This window comes from Peromyscus leucopus, chromosome X (genome assembly GCF_004664715.2).
Source record: "Peromyscus leucopus breed LL Stock chromosome X, UCI_PerLeu_2.1, whole genome shotgun sequence".
Taxonomy (NCBI): domain Eukaryota; kingdom Metazoa; phylum Chordata; class Mammalia; order Rodentia; family Cricetidae; genus Peromyscus; species Peromyscus leucopus.
The window spans coordinates 7,802,077-7,821,708 of record NC_051083.1 but is presented as its reverse complement, the minus strand read 5'-3'; the positions used below and the strand labels follow the sequence as shown (position 1 = coordinate 7,821,708).

The 19,632-nt window shown below is 34.0% G+C and overlaps 1 protein-coding gene across 14 annotated transcripts in view; it reads left to right on the top strand.

The window, feature by feature from the left end:
- The window catches only part of Kdm6a (lysine demethylase 6A), a 152,594-nt gene that overhangs the window by 115,021 nt on the left and 17,941 nt on the right, over positions 1-19,632 (top strand). For all 14 annotated transcript variants that reach the window (XM_028854137.2, XM_028854135.2, XM_028854131.2 and 11 more), the window contains 8 exons: positions 2,120-2,898; positions 6,289-6,418; positions 9,637-9,742; positions 10,541-10,746; positions 12,206-12,270; positions 12,346-12,420; positions 12,863-13,011; positions 16,932-17,046. In XM_028854137.2, the coding sequence (XP_028709970.1) occupies positions 2,120-2,898; positions 6,289-6,418; positions 9,637-9,742; positions 10,541-10,746; positions 12,206-12,270; positions 12,346-12,420; positions 12,863-13,011; positions 16,932-17,046 (1,625 nt within the window). The remainder of the gene's footprint in view (positions 1-2,119; positions 2,899-6,288; positions 6,419-9,636; positions 9,743-10,540; positions 10,747-12,205; positions 12,271-12,345; positions 12,421-12,862; positions 13,012-16,931; positions 17,047-19,632) is intronic.

Genomic DNA, 19,632 nt, shown 5'->3' with positions numbered 1-19,632 from the left:
AACTGTCTAATAATGAACTAATTCCAGGTCAAAAGTTTCCCTCATGATGTTGCTTTCAAATACTGCAGCTGGAGAGCCCTAGCCTCTGATGTTAGTGTCCTAGATTCTAATTAGTCAGGCTTTAAAAAATTCATTATAGAAACATTTTCTGAATTTGTAGCTTAAAATGCCTTAATGTACAGAGAGGAAAGCTAAAATATTTTTGTCACGTTTGCAAATTATAATTAGTGTATTTGTTAAGCAATTAGCCTCTGATAAATATTTAATATAATTTTGGCTCACCTACAGACTTTCTTGGATACTTTAGTTATTGAAATTTTTGTAACTTTTTTTTTTTTCGTTTTTTGAGACGGTTTCTCTGTGTAGCTTTGCGCCTCTCCTGGGACTCACTTGGTAGTCCAGGCTGGCCTCGAACTCACAGAGATCCACCTGCCTCTGCCTCCCGAGTGCTGGGATTAAAGGCGTGCGCCACCACCGCCCGGCCGTAACATTTTTTTAAATGAGAATTTTCCATATAACTTAAAGGTTTCAACCTTTTTGTTTGTTTTGCTTTTTTGTTAGATAAGATGTCATGTAACCCAGCTCATCAGGCTGGCCACCAGCTATCTAGGGATGACTGAACACTTGATCATCCTATGTATGTGGGCCACCACACCCAGCTCTATGATTTATCTTTTAACTGATATTACTGAACTTGTTAGATTACTTGGTAATCTAATTATACTCTTACATGTATTCAACTATATCAACTTGTAATATTTCTAGGTTTTTGCTTTGTGTTTTGGTAGATAAAATTCTTTAATACAAACATATTTTCATTTTTTAAACTGATTTCAGGGTTATGGTTGCTTATTTTTTTTACTAGGGATTAAATTTACCACTTAATGTATTAATAATCAGGTAATTTTTTATTCCTTGATGGCTTATTATTGCCAGGTTAAATCTCACCTTTCAAAAAAGCTTTCAACTCTGCTGTTAAAAGTCATTCTCAACTTACAATATTGTCTTAATTTCTTTGTTCAGTTATTAGGAATATAAGGTGGAATATGGTAATACATAGTTATAATTTTATGAGGGTCACACAATTTACTGTTTTTTTTATCTGAAATTATAACAATTTGGAAACTATGAAATCATTGGTTCCCAATTCCAGTGTTAATCAGTGTGGCTGAAAAATTAGCATTCTCATTTAATTATTTCATCAATAAAATAAAATGAAAATTGTGATACCAGGAGGCAATTTGCAGGTAAAAATTATGCATCTTAGTTTATCTTATTTTTATTCCACTAAACATATTAAGTGACCTTTCTCTGTACTTAACACTTTTATTAACTATAGTATACTATCCTAGCAGATATTTTCCTAAGTGTTTATACCAAGTTGATGAAAATTGCAGCTTATCTCTAAGTCATTGGCATAGATTTAGGATGTTTTTTTAAAAAAAAATCCATGGGATTGGCTGGGTGGGGAAACTTTTTAATAGTCTTTTAGCTATTTCAGTAGCTTTTGCTCTAGAGGATAGGTGCTTTAATAATAATTGAATTAAAGAGGAATATAATTACGGTAACTTTAAATATATAGTAAATTTAAAGGCAAAATAAATTTACTTTTTGTTTTGTTTTGTTTTTTGAGACAGGGTCTCTTTGTGTAGCAGCTCTGGCTGTCCTGGAACTCGCTTTGTAGACCAGGCTGGCTTCAAACTCACTGAGATCCGTCTGCCTCTCCTACTGGAGTGCTGGGATTAAAGGCGTGCACCACCACAGCTAGCCTAAATTTACTTTCTGTATTAATCTTTTAATAGATCACAGACCCATTAGTTGTTTTATCATATTTATAGTTTAATTATTAATGATATATGTCTATTCATGTTCGATTTTAGAAATGAAAATACACATTTTAAAACTTAATTTAACATTACTAGTGCTTTCTGTTAACTAATGTATGCCATACTGATTAGGAAAATTCTTTTAGCTAACTGTCAGTACTTTTTTGATAACTTTAGGAATTGGGTCAAATTATACAGATACTTATTCTTAGTGACTTTTGCCTATAATACTTAGAATTCTGTGTATGTTCTGAGTTTAACATAAGATTTAAACCATGTATCTTTCTTTTTAGGGGCTTCACAAAGGTCAGAGTTCACATTTGGCAGGTCCTAATGGTGAACGACCTCTCTCTTCCACTGGGCCTTCCCAGCATCTCCAGGCAGCTGGCTCTGGTATTCAGAATCAGAATGGACATCCCACCCTGCCTACCAATTCAGTAACACAGGGGGCTGCTCTCAATCACCTCTCCTCTCACACTGCTACCTCAGGTGGACAACAAGGCATTACCTTAACCAAAGAGAGCAAGCCTTCAGGAAACACATTGACGGTGCCTGAAACAAGCAGGCACACTGGAGAGACACCTAACAGCACTGCCAGTGTCGAGGGACTTCCTAATCATGTCCATCAGGTGATGGCAGATGCTGTTTGCAGTCCTAGCCATGGAGATTCTAAGTCACCAGGTTTACTAAGTTCAGACAATCCTCAGCTCTCTGCCTTGTTGATGGGAAAAGCTAATAACAATGTGGGTCCTGGAACCTGTGACAAAGTCAATAACATCCACCCAACTGTCCATACAAAGACTGATAATTCTGTTGCCTCTTCACCATCTTCAGCCATTTCCACAGCAACACCTTCTCCTAAATCCACCGAGCAGACAACCACAAACAGTGTTACCAGCCTTAACAGCCCTCACAGTGGGCTGCACACAATTAATGGAGAAGGAATGGAAGAATCTCAGAGCCCCATTAAAACCGATCTGCTTCTAGTTAGCCACAAACCTAGTCCTCAGATCATACCATCAGTGTCTGTGTCCATATATCCCAGCTCAGCAGAAGTTCTGAAAGCTTGCAGGTTAGTGTGTGAAAGTTAATCACAGAATGAAAGTGTTTGACAATTTACCTGATCAAGATCTGGGAAATAAAAGATAGTGTAATCAGCCATTGGAAGCTTGGTAATGTTTGAATGTTGTGCTTGTACTTAATAATGATTGTGGAACTTCTATAACTTAATCTGAGAGGGTGTGTCTGAACATGCTGTTACTGCCCTCTGCTGGTTACTGTAGTTGCTGGCTTCAGTGTGATTGTCCACTCTGGGGATTGGAAATGAGACTCAATTAAATCACATTTGGCTAAAAAAAAAAAACAAGGCCTGTAAGAGCCTATTGTTTATTTTGGTTTTGAACAAAGTCCATTAAATGTTAGGCTAGGGATGGAACTCAGCAATCATCAAGGTTAGTCTCTGGTTACAATTCATTTGACTCTAGAAGAGATTACAAAGGAGATAGGAAGAAGTAAGGGATATTGGAGATACATGACAACCTACTAGCCATTCATGAAAGGAAAAGCACATTCATGGTAGTTTTGAAAGGATAAACCCTCAAACTTAGAGGGAAAATAAGTCTGTTAAAGGGAACAAAAAAGTCCACATCGAAGGATCAGTCTGATCTGATAGCACCATCTTTCTGTAGAATTTGGAGACACAGATTCTTAATGTTTTTTTTCATTGTACATGGCACGTTTAATTTTTCTCATTGACTTGTATTTATCATCCCCTGTGTATTAATAAATTTTGAATGTAAGAGAGCTAACATTGCTTGGAACAATCACAAGAAAGAATTCTGAATATTTTCTAATCTATTAAATTTTAAATTTAAGCAGTGATGTAGATTTTTTTTTATAGGGCCTTTATTTGGTTGCAGGTTTAATCAAATAACAGAAAATAAGCATTCTGTAAATAGAAAATATAAGCATTGGGCCTGTTGACATTGGCCATTTAATATAACAATTTTATTTTAAAATTCAAAATAATTCCCATTTAATTGCCAGTACTAGTGTATCTTATTTATTGTCTAAAAGTGTGATTATCTTTCTTCCTGTTTAGATTGTTTTATTAGAATGTATCCTGGATCTACCATGAAATGTTTGTCTCTGATTTGTTTATATAAAAGTGAATTTTATTTTATAGAATTTGCTACTTATGGGTAACATGGAATAGGAACTGTGGCATAGGGAAAGGATTAGTTTAAAATAATTTTCAGTTAATTTTAATTTATCACTTTATTTTATTTTATTTTTCTGGAGCTGAGGACCGAACTCAGGGCCTTGCGCTTGCTAGGCAAGCGCTGAGCTAAATCCCCAACCCCAATTTATCACTTTAATTGTGACACTGATCTTTAATATACTAAAGTTCTTTAAAATATTGAGTTGAAGTGTTTAAATGTCTTCTGGCCTGTGTTTTATTATGTATTGATTTTCATTATTTTCTGTCAATTTTTTAACTATCAGGTAGTTACCTTTACACTGATACATTTAAGCATAAATTATGTCTTTTTCTTTGTTTAGCCCAGCTTGCTGATGTCATATTGTAGGCCACTCAGGAAAATGATAACTACTGCCACTAATCTTAACTGTTTTGGGGGGCAGAGGTAGGGGAGGCATGAGCAGGCTCTTTCTAGCCTTGAACTCACTCTGCAGACCAGGCTGCCCTGCCTCTGCCATCTAAGTGCTGGGATTAAAGGTGTGCTTCACCATACCTGGCCAATCCTAAATGAAATTTTCTTTCTCATGTCAGTATTTGATACATTAGATCTCTAAGATTTTTTTTTTTAAATCATGTAGTAGGGTTCCTGAATTTCTAAAATTTGTTTCTTTAGAAATGTTAAATTTAGAGGTATTATTCTTTTTGTCTACAAGTTACTATCATTCACTTCAACATTGGATCCCTTTAAGTGTCCAGGTCAATAGCCATTGCTGACTATGGAGACCCAGTGCCTTGATACATTTCCAATATGTTTGTCTTCTGTCTGCCTCTCCCTTGGCTGATCTGATCTCTGTTCTCCTTTTCTGGTTTTACTTCTACTCTGCTAAAGCAGGGTCTTGTCTACTCTCTATCTACTCAGGACATTTGCTTAACAGCAAAATAAAAATAGGGAGAAACTGAAGTGTCATTTTAAAAGGGAGTTTTCTGGAGCTATGTTATGGCCCACAAGTTATGAGCAATGTGAAAGAGCAGTTTTTGTTAATAAAATTTTATGCTATGGGGTGCCTAGTTGATTGTATTTCTTAATGTGTTAAGGATGATACTCTTCCATCTCATTTTTTGATGCCAATGGGGACTTTAGGACATTCACTTGAGTGCATTCTAATAGTTTCGTATTAAACTTAATTTATAAAGGCAATTTTGCCTCATTACAGATACATGATGTTATAAGTAGCTAGATGCACCAAAATGCTTATCAATCCCTGGGGTGGGCTTGGATTATTGTAACCAGTCTAGGCACGAATTTGTTAATGATGAGGTAGGAAATCACTTCTTTAAGTTTGAGATCAATCTTCTGAAGCTTAGAGAAAAAAGTCTTGATTGCAAGTAATGGGTATTTGGTTAAGGCGCCCAGAGCTCAGAGGTGAAAGTCATACAGGCATGGCATTAAAAGACCTGGGGTCTATGGTTTAGGAGCTTTTAAAGAGAAGATTTGAAGAATAGGTGGTTCACTCACAGAATACTTTACCATCATTTCTCTACTAAATGTGGTTGTTTCCAAATGGGGGAAAGAACTATTTAAAATGACATATTTTTTTTTTTTAATCCTCTCCGTTGCCATCTTATTTCATAACTTTTTTTTTCTGTCTACTTTACATTATTATGATAAATTTTCATGATATCTGGCTTGAGGTGTTCTAAAACAGTGTTCAGAAGATAACATGAATATCTGATATATGTCTACAGCATTAAGACTGATAAATGTGCTTTAGAAAATGTTTATAGTTGCTTATATAGATGACTATGTATATCAGCTATTTCAGAGAAATTTCTTTCTGTTTCAGACTTGCTGTTTACAGGCAGATAATTTTTGAGACACAGTAAGAAACTACTAATATGATGAGATGTATTTGCACTTTTTCTTGGCTGAGCTAGTGTATTAACTGTGAATGGGAAAGGTTGTAATGATAGAAAGGAAATTACAACTCATACTTGTTCTTCAGATAAAGAAATCACAAACAAAATAGGAAATGTTTTCTATGCTCCACATGTTGTGCTTTTAGTTTTCTTCAGTGCAAGACACAGGAATCAAAATAATTATTTGCAGAAATAATTTTTCTTGTTCCAGCTGGATCCAAAATTCATGGATTTTTGAAAATTCATTTAATTAGAAAATTCATTTAATTAGAAGTTAACTTAGAATTTTTTGCCTTCTATGTAAAGCTGAGTTTTTTTTTTTTCTCTTTCTTGTTACTTTTAAAGGAATCTAGGTAAAAATGGCCTGTCTAACAGTAACATTTTGTTGGATAAATGTCCGCCTCCAAGACCACCATCTTCACCATACCCTCCCTTGCCAAAGGACAAGTTAAATCCACCTACACCTAGTATTTACGTGAGTCCGAATTGACTGACTAGCTATCAGCCTAACCAATGTTTACTTCTATTTGTCTTTCGTAAAAACCTTTTAGGTCAACATGGATACCCTTTAGCAAATATTATAGTTATCAGCAGTGGTGTGGCTATTTGGCAACAAAATAAGATACATTGAAAAAGATTTTATGATATTTTACAAATTCCTTCTCAGCTATTAACTTGATTATATTAGGAAATTGTGTTTTTTGCTTTGTTTTGTTTGTTGTTGTTTCCTGTGCTGGAGAGTAAACTCAGGGCTTTGCACATTCTGGGCAAGTACTCTACAACATTGCTACTATACCCATAGTTTCTATCTGATTATAGGCTGTATTAGAATAAATGAAAAATACTTTCTCTGCCTTAATTTTGAGCAGTACTACTACATGGAACTATTTAACCTTTTTTTTTTTTTTTTTAAGGTAAACTGGGTTTTAAATCTACCAATTGTAATGAACCTTAACATTCATTCTGTTTCATACATATAATAAAAGAAATACCTTCAAAGAAAGAAAAGCCAAAAAAAAAAAAAGTATTTTAAAAATGTGGTCATTGGAGCTGGAGAGATGGCTCAGCAGCTAAGAGCACTTGTTACTGTTCTAGAAGAGCCAGGTTCAGTTACCTATAGCCACATGATGTCTCAACCATCCTTAACTCCAGTTGCAGGAGATCTGATGGCCTATTCTGGCCTCCATTGGTACCAGGCACACACAGGCAAAGCATTCATATACATGAAATAAAAATTGATTTTTAAAGCCGGCATGCCTAGATTAAAAAAAAGAAAGAATATGATAATAGGTGGATACATGAAAATCTTTATAAGCTATTTAACATATTTAAAACTATCAGTTTTATTTCATAGGAATTAAAGCATCTGATAACAAGTTAAAAGTTGAATAAAAGCAATTCTTAATTGTATTTTTCACAAATAAATCCTGCTACTACTGTATTAACTTCTTCCTTCTGCCTTCCCAAGTGAAAGAAAAAAAATTAAATACATATAAAGTTATGGTGATATAGTTGGAATGGTGTAGACAGAAGGTTTTTCTGGTCCTGCCAGGCCCCCGCAGTCTCATGGCCTGCTTATAAAATAATCACTCAACTTATATTATTTATAACTGGTCAGCCATTAGCTCAGGCTTATTACTGACTAGCTCTTACACTTAAATTAAACCATAATTCTTATCTGTGGTTAGCCCCATGGCTTGGTACCTTTTCTCAGTTCTGCCTTGTCGTCTTTCTTCCTCTGTGTCTGGCTGGCGACTCCTGATGCTTCCTTCCTTTTCCCAGATTTCTCCTTGTCTGGTTATCCTGCTTATACTTCCTGCCTGGTTACTGGCCAATCAGCATTTTACTTATCAACCAATCAGAGCAACACATATTCACAGCATGTAGAACTACATCTCACAGCAGGATGGTCTTACATCTTTGAATTTGTTTGAGAAATTTTGATTTCTTCACTCTGAGTTTTTAAGCATATGATAAAATTCACCATTTCAACCCTTTCTGAGTATATAATTAAGTAGTGTTAAACGTACTCTTGTTGTTGTACAACCTATCTTGAGAACTTATCTGCCAGAGTGTCTACCCATCTCTTTTCCCCATCCCCTTAAGATCTGACGATCACAATTCTGTTTTCATAAATTTCACTACTTTATATAATGGAATCACAATTATTTTCTATGACTAGCTTTTTTTTTTTTTTAAATCATGCCCTCAAAGTTAATCCACGTGACAGGATAATTGATCAGTCAGTTAACTTGAGTGATGGTGCTAGTGTTAGACTTAGTGTTTTGCACGTACTAATGCTAATTTTACTAATTTTACTACCAAGCGCTGTCTCTTCCCTCAATAATTGTTTCATTTGTTGCTTGGTTTTTTCCTGCTAGGGATGAATCCTAGGCTCTGTAAGTAGTCTATCATTGCGTTGTATACTCTATCCTTTGGCAACTTCCAATCTTGCCTAATAATTTATTTACCTGTATTCAGGAATAATGTTACATCAAGAACGTATGAAATCATAGAGGATCTTTTTTCTTTTAAAGCTCTATCTATCTATCTATCTATCTATCTATCTATCTATCATCTATCTATCATGTGTGCTGAACTCTGCATGTCTGCAGGAATAATGTTACATCAAGGATGTGTGAAATCATAGAATCTTTTTTATTAAAGATTTATTTATTTATTCGTTCATTTATTTATTTGTTTGTTTGTTTATTTTGTATGCAGTACTCTGTCTGCATGACCAGAAGAGGGCACCAGATCTCAGTACAGATGGTTGTCAGCCACCATATGGTTGCTGGGAATTGAATTCAGAACCTCTGGAAGAACAGCCAGTGCTCTTTAACTGCTGAGCCATCTCTCTAGCCCCAGAATCTTTTTAGGATTTGTTTTTCATATTTTTAATTATGTGAATGGGAAATTAGGTTCATTTGAGTATAGGGTCCCCAGGAGCTGGAGTTAAGGTGAGCCACAGAGCTGGGAATCAAAATCAGGTCCTTCCTCTGTAAGAGCAATAAATGCTCATAACCACTGAGCCATATCTCCAAGCAAAACCAATTTTATTTTTGGTCAAAGGAACTCATTCTGTCGCTCTAGCTGACCTGGAACTCAGACATATGCCTACTTCTGCCTCCTGAGTACTGGGATTAAAGGTGACTGCCACCACTCTCAGCTTCTCTATAGGATCTTTTAATTCTTTTAGTTTTGTGATTTTTCAATAGGGCCAGTATTGAAGATAAAACCTAGAGCCCCCTCGATGTCAGATAAACACTCTATCATGAACCTACAGTCCAGCCCATACTTTGTATTTTCTTGCTCTCAGGGATGCTGTACTGAAGGCCTTATGGAGGATAAGCAAACTCTGCCAATGAGCTATTCTCCCTACCCACCCACTCCTGTTCCTTGTTTTTTCTTCCTTTTTAATATTTAAGAACATTTAAGGCACTTTGGTTTTGGAATTTAAATGTAATTTCTGCTACATAATTTGTTCAACATGTAGTACACAAAAATATATATGGTTATCTACTATCTAGTCATAATTAAAATCAAAATGCAAAAATACTAGAAAATAGAAAAGACATATGAACACATGAAATAAAATATTTAGATTGATAGGCAGTGAATCTGAGGCATAATATTTAAGTTAAAAACTGTGTTTTCCTGAGACTAACCACATATTTTAATTTTAATTTACAGTTGGAAAATAAACGTGATGCTTTCTTTCCTCCATTACATCAATTTTGTACAAATCCAAACAACCCTGTTACAGTAATACGTGGCCTTGCTGGAGCTCTTAAATTAGGTATGCTTTGAGTAAAAAGAAAATTGTATTCTATATATGCTGTCTTTTAACCTTTTAAAGCATCGATAGAGAGTTTTGTTATCACCCACCACCACTTACACGTACATGTATTTCCATTCTAATATGGATGGGGGAATCTTGATTATTTTTATTTGATGTCCAGATTGGAATGAATAATGGTGATGGTATTGGTTGCTGGCAATTTAGGAGTAGTTTTTTAATTTAGCTTTTATTTTTATCTAATTATATAATAGTGGCTTATGTTTACTACTAGGAGAATTTTGAATATAAAATGTACCTGAAATTTGGTATACTCATCAAATACTGTACTATAGTCCTATTGGTATTTGCTAACCCCTACAATATTCAGTACAAGAAAGTCATGACTCTTTTTTTTTTTTTTTAAAGATTTATTTATTTATTATATATACAGCATGTATGACTGCAGGCCAGAAGAGGGCATCAGATCTTGTTACAGATGGTTGTGAGCCACCATGTGGTTGCTGGGAATTGAACTCAGGACCTCTGGAAGAGCAGTCAGTGCTCTTAACCTCTGAGCCATCTCTCCAGCCCCGACTCTTTCTTTGTTGGAATAACTTGAGCATTGGGTATGCCCAGGCCTTCAAAGTATATAGACGACCTGAACAGTTTTTAGGGGAGTGGATATATTGCTATAAAATGCTTTCTCTTTAAAAAAAAAAAGCGGGGTGGGGGGGACGGGGACGGGACGTGGTGGATGCAGTTTTGTTTTGTTTTGTTTTTGCTGACTTATTTATTTGTGGCTTACTTATAATAAAGACCTGGGACTTTTCTCTACTAAAACTTTGGTGGAAGCTAACAATGAACATATGGTAGAAGTGAGGACACAGTTGTTACAACCAGCTGATGAAAACTGGGACCCTACTGGAACCAAGAAAATCTGGCATTGTGAAAGTAATAGATCTCATACTACAATTGCTAAATATGCTCAGTACCAAGCCTCCTCATTCCAAGAATCATTGAGAGTAAGTGTTTGCTTCTTAGAGATTATTTTTAGAGATTTAAAAATTATTTCATTTCATAGTTTTGAAAGTAAATATCAGATTATATTATCTTACATAAAACACCTTGTAAGTGTTTATTTTAAGCAAACCTATGAGTTGATTCAGTAAATATTCTTCAGAGAGGAAATTACTGTGTAGTAAGATGTTTTCCAGGTTATCTGGGATATTTATCTTAACTAAAGTACTGTGGAGGCTGTTGTGTGTGTTATAGGATATTTAGCAGCATCTGTGTCTTTTCAAAAACACTTAATAGACATACCACATTTCCTGGAAGACAAAATTGCTCCTTATTGAGAGTTATTAATTTGGGGGCTACACCTGTCTTGAGTTTGTTTTATGTTTGAAGAATTTTTCATATTGTACATTTGGATTTTTTTTTTTTCTTCTGCCAGATCAGGTAGACCACTCTTTCAGGAAGTATTATTGTTCTTCCTTCCAGTATTAGTTCACTAAAGAGTGCTGGGAAGGGTAGAAATAGAGAGGAATCATTTCAACATATATAGAAAATTTAAAATCTAAAACTTAAAAGTAATCAAAATTATTATTAAAAGCCCCATGTAGGTCTTATTTAATTGAAACATTACTAAAATCATGTATTATAATGAGAACTTTGTGAGTTCTATCACAAAAATGGAGATAAAACATCCACAAAAGTGAGTTCTTTAAAATATTACTCTACTGCTTTGTGCACAGGAAATTTAATTTACTAGATTTGCTTATCTCTTTAAAAATATTTAAAATGTTTCTCTGAGTTCACATTTTCAGTCCAGACAGCATTTTTACATGAAATTATATATTTGGGTTACTGTCTTAGGTAGGGTTTCTGTTGCTGTGATGAAACACCATGACAAAAACAACTTGGGGAGGAAAGGGTTCATTTGGCTTACACAGTTCCATATCACTGTTCATTACCAAAGAAAATCAGGAAAGGAACTCAAACAGGGCAGGAACCTGGAGGCAGGAGCTGATGCAGAAGCCATGGAGGAGTGCTGCTTACTGGCTTGTTCCTCATGGCTTGCTCAGTCTGCTTTCTTATAGAACCCCAGACTACCAGCCCAGGGATGGCACCACCCACAATGGCTGGGCCCTCCCCTATCAATTAGTAATTAAGAAAACATCCCACAGCCTGATCTTACAGAAACATTTTTCAGTTGAGGTTCCCTCCTTTTAGATAACTCTAGCTTATGTCAGGTTGACATAAACTAGCCAGTTCCACTGTCCTTTTCTACAATCCTACAAAGGAGATCCATCTAATGAAATCTGTGCTGCAACTTGCATTGAGTTACAGTGAATTACATCAGTTTTCTCTCCCTGCAAATGGAGCTAGTATGAGAATTTGTAGTTTAGTGGTATGGAGGAAAGATTCACCAGATATGTGCAATACTAAGCCTTTTTAAAAATGCCTTTTACTAATTTTTAGGAAGAAAATGAGAAAAGAAGTCACCATAAAGACCACTCTGATAATGAATCTACATCATCAGATAAGTAAGTCATTTTTCATTTCCATTTAATATTTCAGTTTAAAAAATGTGCTGATAATTTTTCATCTTTCTTTTTAAGTTCTGGGAAAAGGCGTAAAGGACCCTTTAAAACCATTAAGTTTGGGACCAACATTGACCTGTCTGATGACAAAAAGTAAGTCCTTGTAATATAGTTCTATGAACTGATGCAAAGAAATGTCCTTTCTCTGATTGAGAATTGTTTACAATTTTTTCTCTTTTGTTCCTTATCATTATAATTTTTCTAAATTTACATGAGATGAAACAATAATTTTATTAGACTTTACAGTTAAATTATTTTTTTTAACTTGAGACTGTTATATGCTTTTTTTTTTTTTTTTTTTTTTTTTTTTAACTAATACCCTAACTGTATGGTAGTTAATTTTTCATTTATGTTCTAGGTCTATAACTTTAATACTGTCTTTCATTGGAAAGTTAATTTAGACATTCCATTGTTTCGTATGTGAAATTAAAGTACTTATGGATTTGTTTTTTCTGATTGGAATGTAAGAGCTTTGAAGAAATATATAACTTCCACAAATATTTATAGCAGGGCTTTACTCTTTTTTTCTTTATAGGTGGAAGCTTCAGCTACATGAGCTGACTAAACTTCCTGCTTTTGTGCGTGTTGTATCAGCAGGAAATCTTCTAAGTCATGTTGGTCATACTATACTGGGCATGAATACAGTTCAGCTATACATGAAAGTTCCGGGAAGCAGAACACCAGGTAAATTTTATTAATATATCATAAAAGATGAAACATGTAAAGGGAATCAGAATCTTCTCCATTTAAAATGAATAGAACTAAAAGGATTATTATTCTTATAAGATTTGATGCTTTTAACAGGGCTTAGGTCAAGATTTTTTCCCTTTGATATCTTTCAAATCTAATACTAATATTTTGTTCTTAAAAAGTTCATTAGAGCATCCCGTAGCCCAACAACTGTTGTTCCTGCATACTTCTAAGAATGGGAGGGGTACAGTGTTTCCTAACCGTTTTTGAAATCACACTCATAAATAGATGTACTTATTTTATATCATGGCCTAGTGCATATCTTGTATATAACAACAGCTTCACTTGAAAAAGTACATTTTCCATTTCTATTCCATTCTGTTTAGTTTTAAAAAGAAACTGTGGTACAATCCTCTGGTTAGGTTGCAACCAAGTTTCAAAAGCGCTTGATGTGGAGCAATTACTAGGTTTTGCCAGTCATCTCCTTTCTTTGAATTGTTTTCTTCATGTCAAGTGATTTAATTTTCAGCTCTTGTGTTTCTATCACTAATATATTATCTTCTTCGGGGCCCATGGATTGACATGAAATTTCAGAGTAATGTTTTGAAATATTTAGCAATCACCATAATCCTAGCATCAATGAATTAGTACAATGAATAAGTACAGTACTCATAAAAAAATAAAGTACCTATAGGTTGCATATCTCTGTTACATGTTTCAGTCTTTTACTTGAAGTAAACATAGCTTAAAATCCAGGAGTGCTTCCTTTCTTTGCCTCCTTAATGAACCATAGCTTAAGAACCATTTCAAAATAGGACCATGTTTCTTCTGACTAAGAGATTATTACTTTCTTTCTCTGGCTGTCCAGATGAATCTCCTTTGTAGAATATATAATTCATCTTTGGAGATCTAAGATCTAAGAATGAGTATTATTAAACCAACAAACAACACAAATTGTTCCCTGGGGGAATCTTATGTACAGCCAATATTAGAACCATTGATTGTAGCTTTAGTCTCATGTCATTTGACAACTAATTCTGTATACTATACATAGTTTGATAAAGGACAAAAAATTGTGGCATGAATGGCAAGAGAACTATGCTCTACTTTCTGCTCCATCATTAGACAGCAATATAAATATTAGGGAGCAATCTAAATACTGGTTTTCTTCAGTCTTTAGTATCAGATTGATTCTACTTTGAAAACCATCCAATTTGAACTATTTTCTGCAAGTAATATGCCCTCGTTGAAAAGAATCTTTATTATAAATCTTAGGATAAAACAAAAATGAATAATATTTGTCACTTGTGCCTATACTGTTGTGAATATTTTTTGAATATCTTATTACATTTATTGTGTATGCCAACATATCCTTGCACAAGCCTGCATGTATGTGCCTTAGCACACATGTGGAAGTCAAAAGATAACTTGCCAGAGTCAATTTCTGTCCTTTTACCGTGTGGATCTAGAGGATTGAACTCTGGTTGTTCTGCTTGGTTAATAGCAAATATTTTTATGTGCTGAGCCATCTCATTCCACACTGGATTCCCATGCCTCATCTGTCCATTTGTACATTTTAATTTGGTGGGGTACATCAGAAGGCTCTGAAAAATACACTAAGTACCTGCACTAGAAATCTTAACATTTTGCTATCTTCTTTAAATCATTTTTAATATTAGTTTAAAAATAGATTCTGTACATGAGAGAAAATGTGATACTTGTCTTTCTTAAGCCTGCCCACGCCATGTAGCATAATAATCTTCGATTCCATCTATTTTCCTGTAAGTGTTGTAATTTCATTCTTCTTACATCTGAGTAAAATTCATGCTGTGTATGTGTACCACAGTTTCTTTTATTTCATTTATCTAGGATAGTTTCATGTTTAGGCTATTCTGAACAGTGTGGCAGTCAGCATGAACATTATTTCTGTGTTATCTTGGCTTAAATTGTATCATACAGAAGTTGTGCTTGTAAAGTTTTTGAGGAATCTTTATACTGATTTCCATAGTGGCCATATTGTTTTACATTGCCACCAGAAGTGTATAAACGGTTCCTCTTTTCCCTACATCCTTACCAGGACTTTTTTCCTTTGTTTTGTTGATACTCTGTTTGGGTTTAGAGACAACAATTTCAAAGCACTTTTAATTTTGCATTTTCCTGATGTCTGAGGATGCTAAGCACTCTTTCAAATATTTATTTGCTATTTATATTCCTTCTTTTGAAACCTTAGTTCATTAGCCCATTTATTGGATGAGGAGTTTAATATGTTTGGTTCTTTATAGATTTCTACATAGTAATCCACTATATGATGTGTCGTTGGTAACAGTTTTTCTCCCATTCTCTCAAAGGAATTATCTGAAGAATTTTTTTTTTAGGTGTCCAATAGAAATATAATGCAAATTATAATAATTTTAGAAGTCATTTTGATACATTAAAGTAGGAAAAGGTAATTGAAGTTAATTTTGCCCTATAATATTCAAAGTATAAACATATATATAATCAATACAAAATTACAAAGATGTTTCACAATTTTTTCATACCAAGTATTTGAAATCCAGTGTATACTATGCAATTGCTACCACTTCCAAGTCACATTTTAAAGAGTTTTTGGTATTAGATGGCATGGTCTTACAAGAAATGTATATAATTTAATCAGTATAAGAAAATCACTTTGTGTGTCTTTGTACAAATAATTGTTCTAGTGTTACATTGTTTTAGCTTACTTTACAATCAGGCCATATATATTTTAAGCTACAAGGTTGTGCTCAGGCTTTACTCTTAAAGAATTTTATATAGATGATTCAGGTTTTAGTAGCTCTGACTGTGACTAGAGCTCATTTTTATTTAGAATGCATACTATAGGGCATCTCCAAATAATCTACCATTATATTGCTTGCCCTGAGATATATGAAACAATAAGCCTTTGCCTCAGTTCTTTGGTAGAATCCACAGGTAGGTGAAAATAAAGTATAATTCCTTGGAAACTAAGTTTACTTTCCTCCATCTAGAATAAACAGGGGCCAGGACACCAGAAATACAAATTTTAAGTCTTTTAAGTTCATCACTTAGCCAGCATGCAGGAAAGGCAAGATATAAAAGTACTATACTACAAATGTCTACTAGCTTTAACTTATGCCTTTCTTTTGGTCAAGTATTTATTTCATGGCAGTAAACCTATGTTTATCTCCCTGAGTTCTGATACAGTTGATCTTCATGTATGGAGAGAGGAGGAAGATCTGTTTTGCCATTTTTTTGCAGGCACCAGTCCTTGAGAGTGGCTGTTTTAGTTTTTATTATTCTTTAAGGACTTGTTTTATTATTTTTAATTGTGTGGGTATGTATATACACATGAGTGCAAGTGCCCATGGAGGCCAGATCCCCTTGGAGCCACATGATGTGGTTTCTAAGTTCAAACTCAAGTTCTCTGAAAGAGCAGCATAGACTCTTACCTTCCGAGCCATCTCTCTTGCCTATGGCTATATTTTTAAAACCAGGCTTTGTTCACAGTGAAAAGAAAAAAAGTAATAGCATCTATAACTAATATATATTGTTTATTAGACACAATTCTAATCGTTATTTCATTCATCTTCAAAATAACAAATATATAGAAATTGTTAATACTTATTCTTATATATAAGGGAAGTGAGCTGAAGATGTTTTAACAGCTTGCTTTGGTTAATGTTACAACTGAGCCAGCAACCTATCAGAGCCTAAACTCTACTTTGCCTTCCATGTTAGCCCTTACTGAATAAGTTAGGATTAGTTGACCAAACTCAGTCATAAAGCCAGACTCAACACTATAAACAACTGAATCTTTAACGTTCTCTATTTAACATTTGAAAGGTTTAATGTCTAAAGACACGTTTTCTGTAGAATCAATATTATGTTGATTTATTTTTCTTTTCATCCTTTAGGTCATCAAGAAAATAATAACTTCTGTTCAGTTAATATAAATATTGGCCCAGGTGACTGTGAATGGTTTGTTGTTCCTGAAGGTTACTGGGGTGTTCTGAATGACTTCTGTGAAAAGTAGGTTTCCAAACTGAATTTTATTTAAACATAATTATTATAAAACAGTAACTGTAAAGGACAACTTACCAAACTGGATAGCCTAATGTGGACATATAGTCAGCTTTTAGTTACCATTTAGTGGGAAAATTCGTGTTAAGTGATTCCAAACCTATTATTTTATGTTATGAGAAAACTTATAGTAAAGGTATAATGAAACCACTCTGAAATACAGTAGTAGGCATGAGTTTAGAGGTTAGGAATTTTCAGTTATTGGTTTCATTTTTTTAAATGATACATTAAAATACTTATTAACAGGCATGTATTCTAAGAAAAAAATATTTCGTCAATGTTTTTAGAAAGTGAAAGAAATTCTGTAAGTGAACATACTTATCATTAGGAATAACTCAAGCTTGAACATAATACTCTTTGCCATGTCATCATGATATAAATTCTTTTTAAAACTGGCAACTTTTCCTGTAAAGGCTTTTTATAAAATTTAATTAAGTGCTTCAGGTTTTGCTTTTCTAATCAAAGAAAGTTTTTTTTTAAGAAACTAGAAATAACCATCCTTTATTTATGTGTTATGTCTTAAAGAGTTCTTTGAATGCTTTTTAATTGATTTAAATTTAATCTCTCTAGTTAGAACTGTGTTCTTTTTTTTCTAAAAGGCACTCAATTATGCAAGCTTCTGGTATTTTCATTTAGTAATATAATTAGAAAATTATAAATTAAAAGCACAAATAATTAGCATATATGGTATTTTGCCCCCATTTCAGTTAAATGTAGGGGGAGAGGCTACTGAAAGTATGTATGTATGAAATTTGAAAACTAATTATACACATATTCCTTATACTAACAGGTAATTTCTAACTTTGCTTTAAAAATCTTTGCTATAGCCGAGCAGTGGTGGCACATGCCTTTAATCCCAGCACTCGGGAGGCAGAGCCAGGCAGATCTCTGTGAGTTTGAGGCCAGCCTGGTCTACAGAGTGAGATCCAGGACAGGCACCAAAACTACACAGAGAAACCCTGTCTCGAAAAAAGAAAAAAAAAAACTTTACTGTAAATATATGGACAGTTATGACATCTATCATAATTGAAAAAAAATTTAAAGACCCTAATTTTTTTTTTAATTTACAAAGATAATCACCTTATATTGTCTTCACTAACACTTAGGTTTCATTCAATGCCAGAAAACTAGATAAAGAATTTTACAAATTCAAATGTATTGTTGAAATAACTTAACTTGCTCTACTTTATACCATGCATTATATAGTCTTGTTGATTAATTAGGGTTGTTTGCCTGCTTTTAGTTAAAAAGTTTTCTCCATTTTTATGATGGTACTACAATATTGAAAAAGGTTAAAATTTGTGTTAATAGCCTTTTTCTTTCTTTCTTCTCTCTCTCTCTCTCTCTCTCTCTCTCTCTCTCTCTCTCTCTCTCTCTCTCCCTTCCCTCCCTCCCTCCCTCCCTCCCTCTTCTTTTCCTTTCGTTCTTTTTTTTTGTTTTTTTTTTTGCTTTATAGGGAACTGTGTTTGCACAGCCAGTCAGTCCAATCTCCTTACAGTTAGGCTGTCATTTAGTAGTGTGTTCTAGAGAGTTTCTAAGAGTGGCCTGACATTTCACATTTTGTCAGAGAAAAAACTTAGAACTTGAGGGAGTCATCTTGTTTTCTCCTACCATTCGAGACTCAGTGATCAAACTCAGGTCCTCAGGCTTGGTGGCAGGTACTTTTACTAGCTGAGCCATCTTGCCAGCCCTGAATTTTTTTAAGGAATTAAAAAAGGAAAAAGTTCCAATTTAGGTCAAGGATTTTTCTCATAAAATTCTGGATAATAGATAGTTTACAGATTATATGGTCTCTGTTACTATTGTCATTGTAATACAAATTCAGCCATTGGTCATATGTGAATAAATGGTAATGTCTATCTTCTAATAAAGTTTGCTTATAAAATGTCATCAGGTCCATACTTTGTCAACTTTTATAAAATTAAACGTATATCTTCATATAAAATTTTAAGCAAATATTTCCACTATCTGAGTTCTTCACCCAAAATATAAGATTTGAAGTGGATAATTGAAATGTATAAAATTCTTTTATAGGAAAAGTTACTGTATAGTTTTCTAAAGTACTTCATCTTATGATGAATAACCTGCAAAATATTAAAATAGAAGATTAGTAATAGGATCTATAGAATGTTTACAAAGTGGTGGTCATAGTAGTAGTCACAGTTATTGTGTGTACAAGTGTTTTCAACTGCCTAGTTTTAATTAGCTGATCTTTCAAACCATATAGAAGTTGACAAATTGTACCCCCTTTCCTCCTTATGAGTCAAAGCAGCAGTAGAGACCCTTTCTCAGATTGAGTGGAGTTTCTGATACTTAAATAGTGTTGTTGTTGATGAATGTGAATGAATTCATCTCCATCCTCTGTCTTTTAGGGATTTCCAGGTACTGTAGGAAGAAAAGGGTTCATTTGTCTAAAAGTGGTGGGGGCTTAATGAAATGAAATTAGAAGTAACAGTATGTGCTACTTTAGAGTAACTACAGATTCCATTTGAATCCTGAAGAAATAAATTCATGCTAGTGATGCTATCTTTAGAT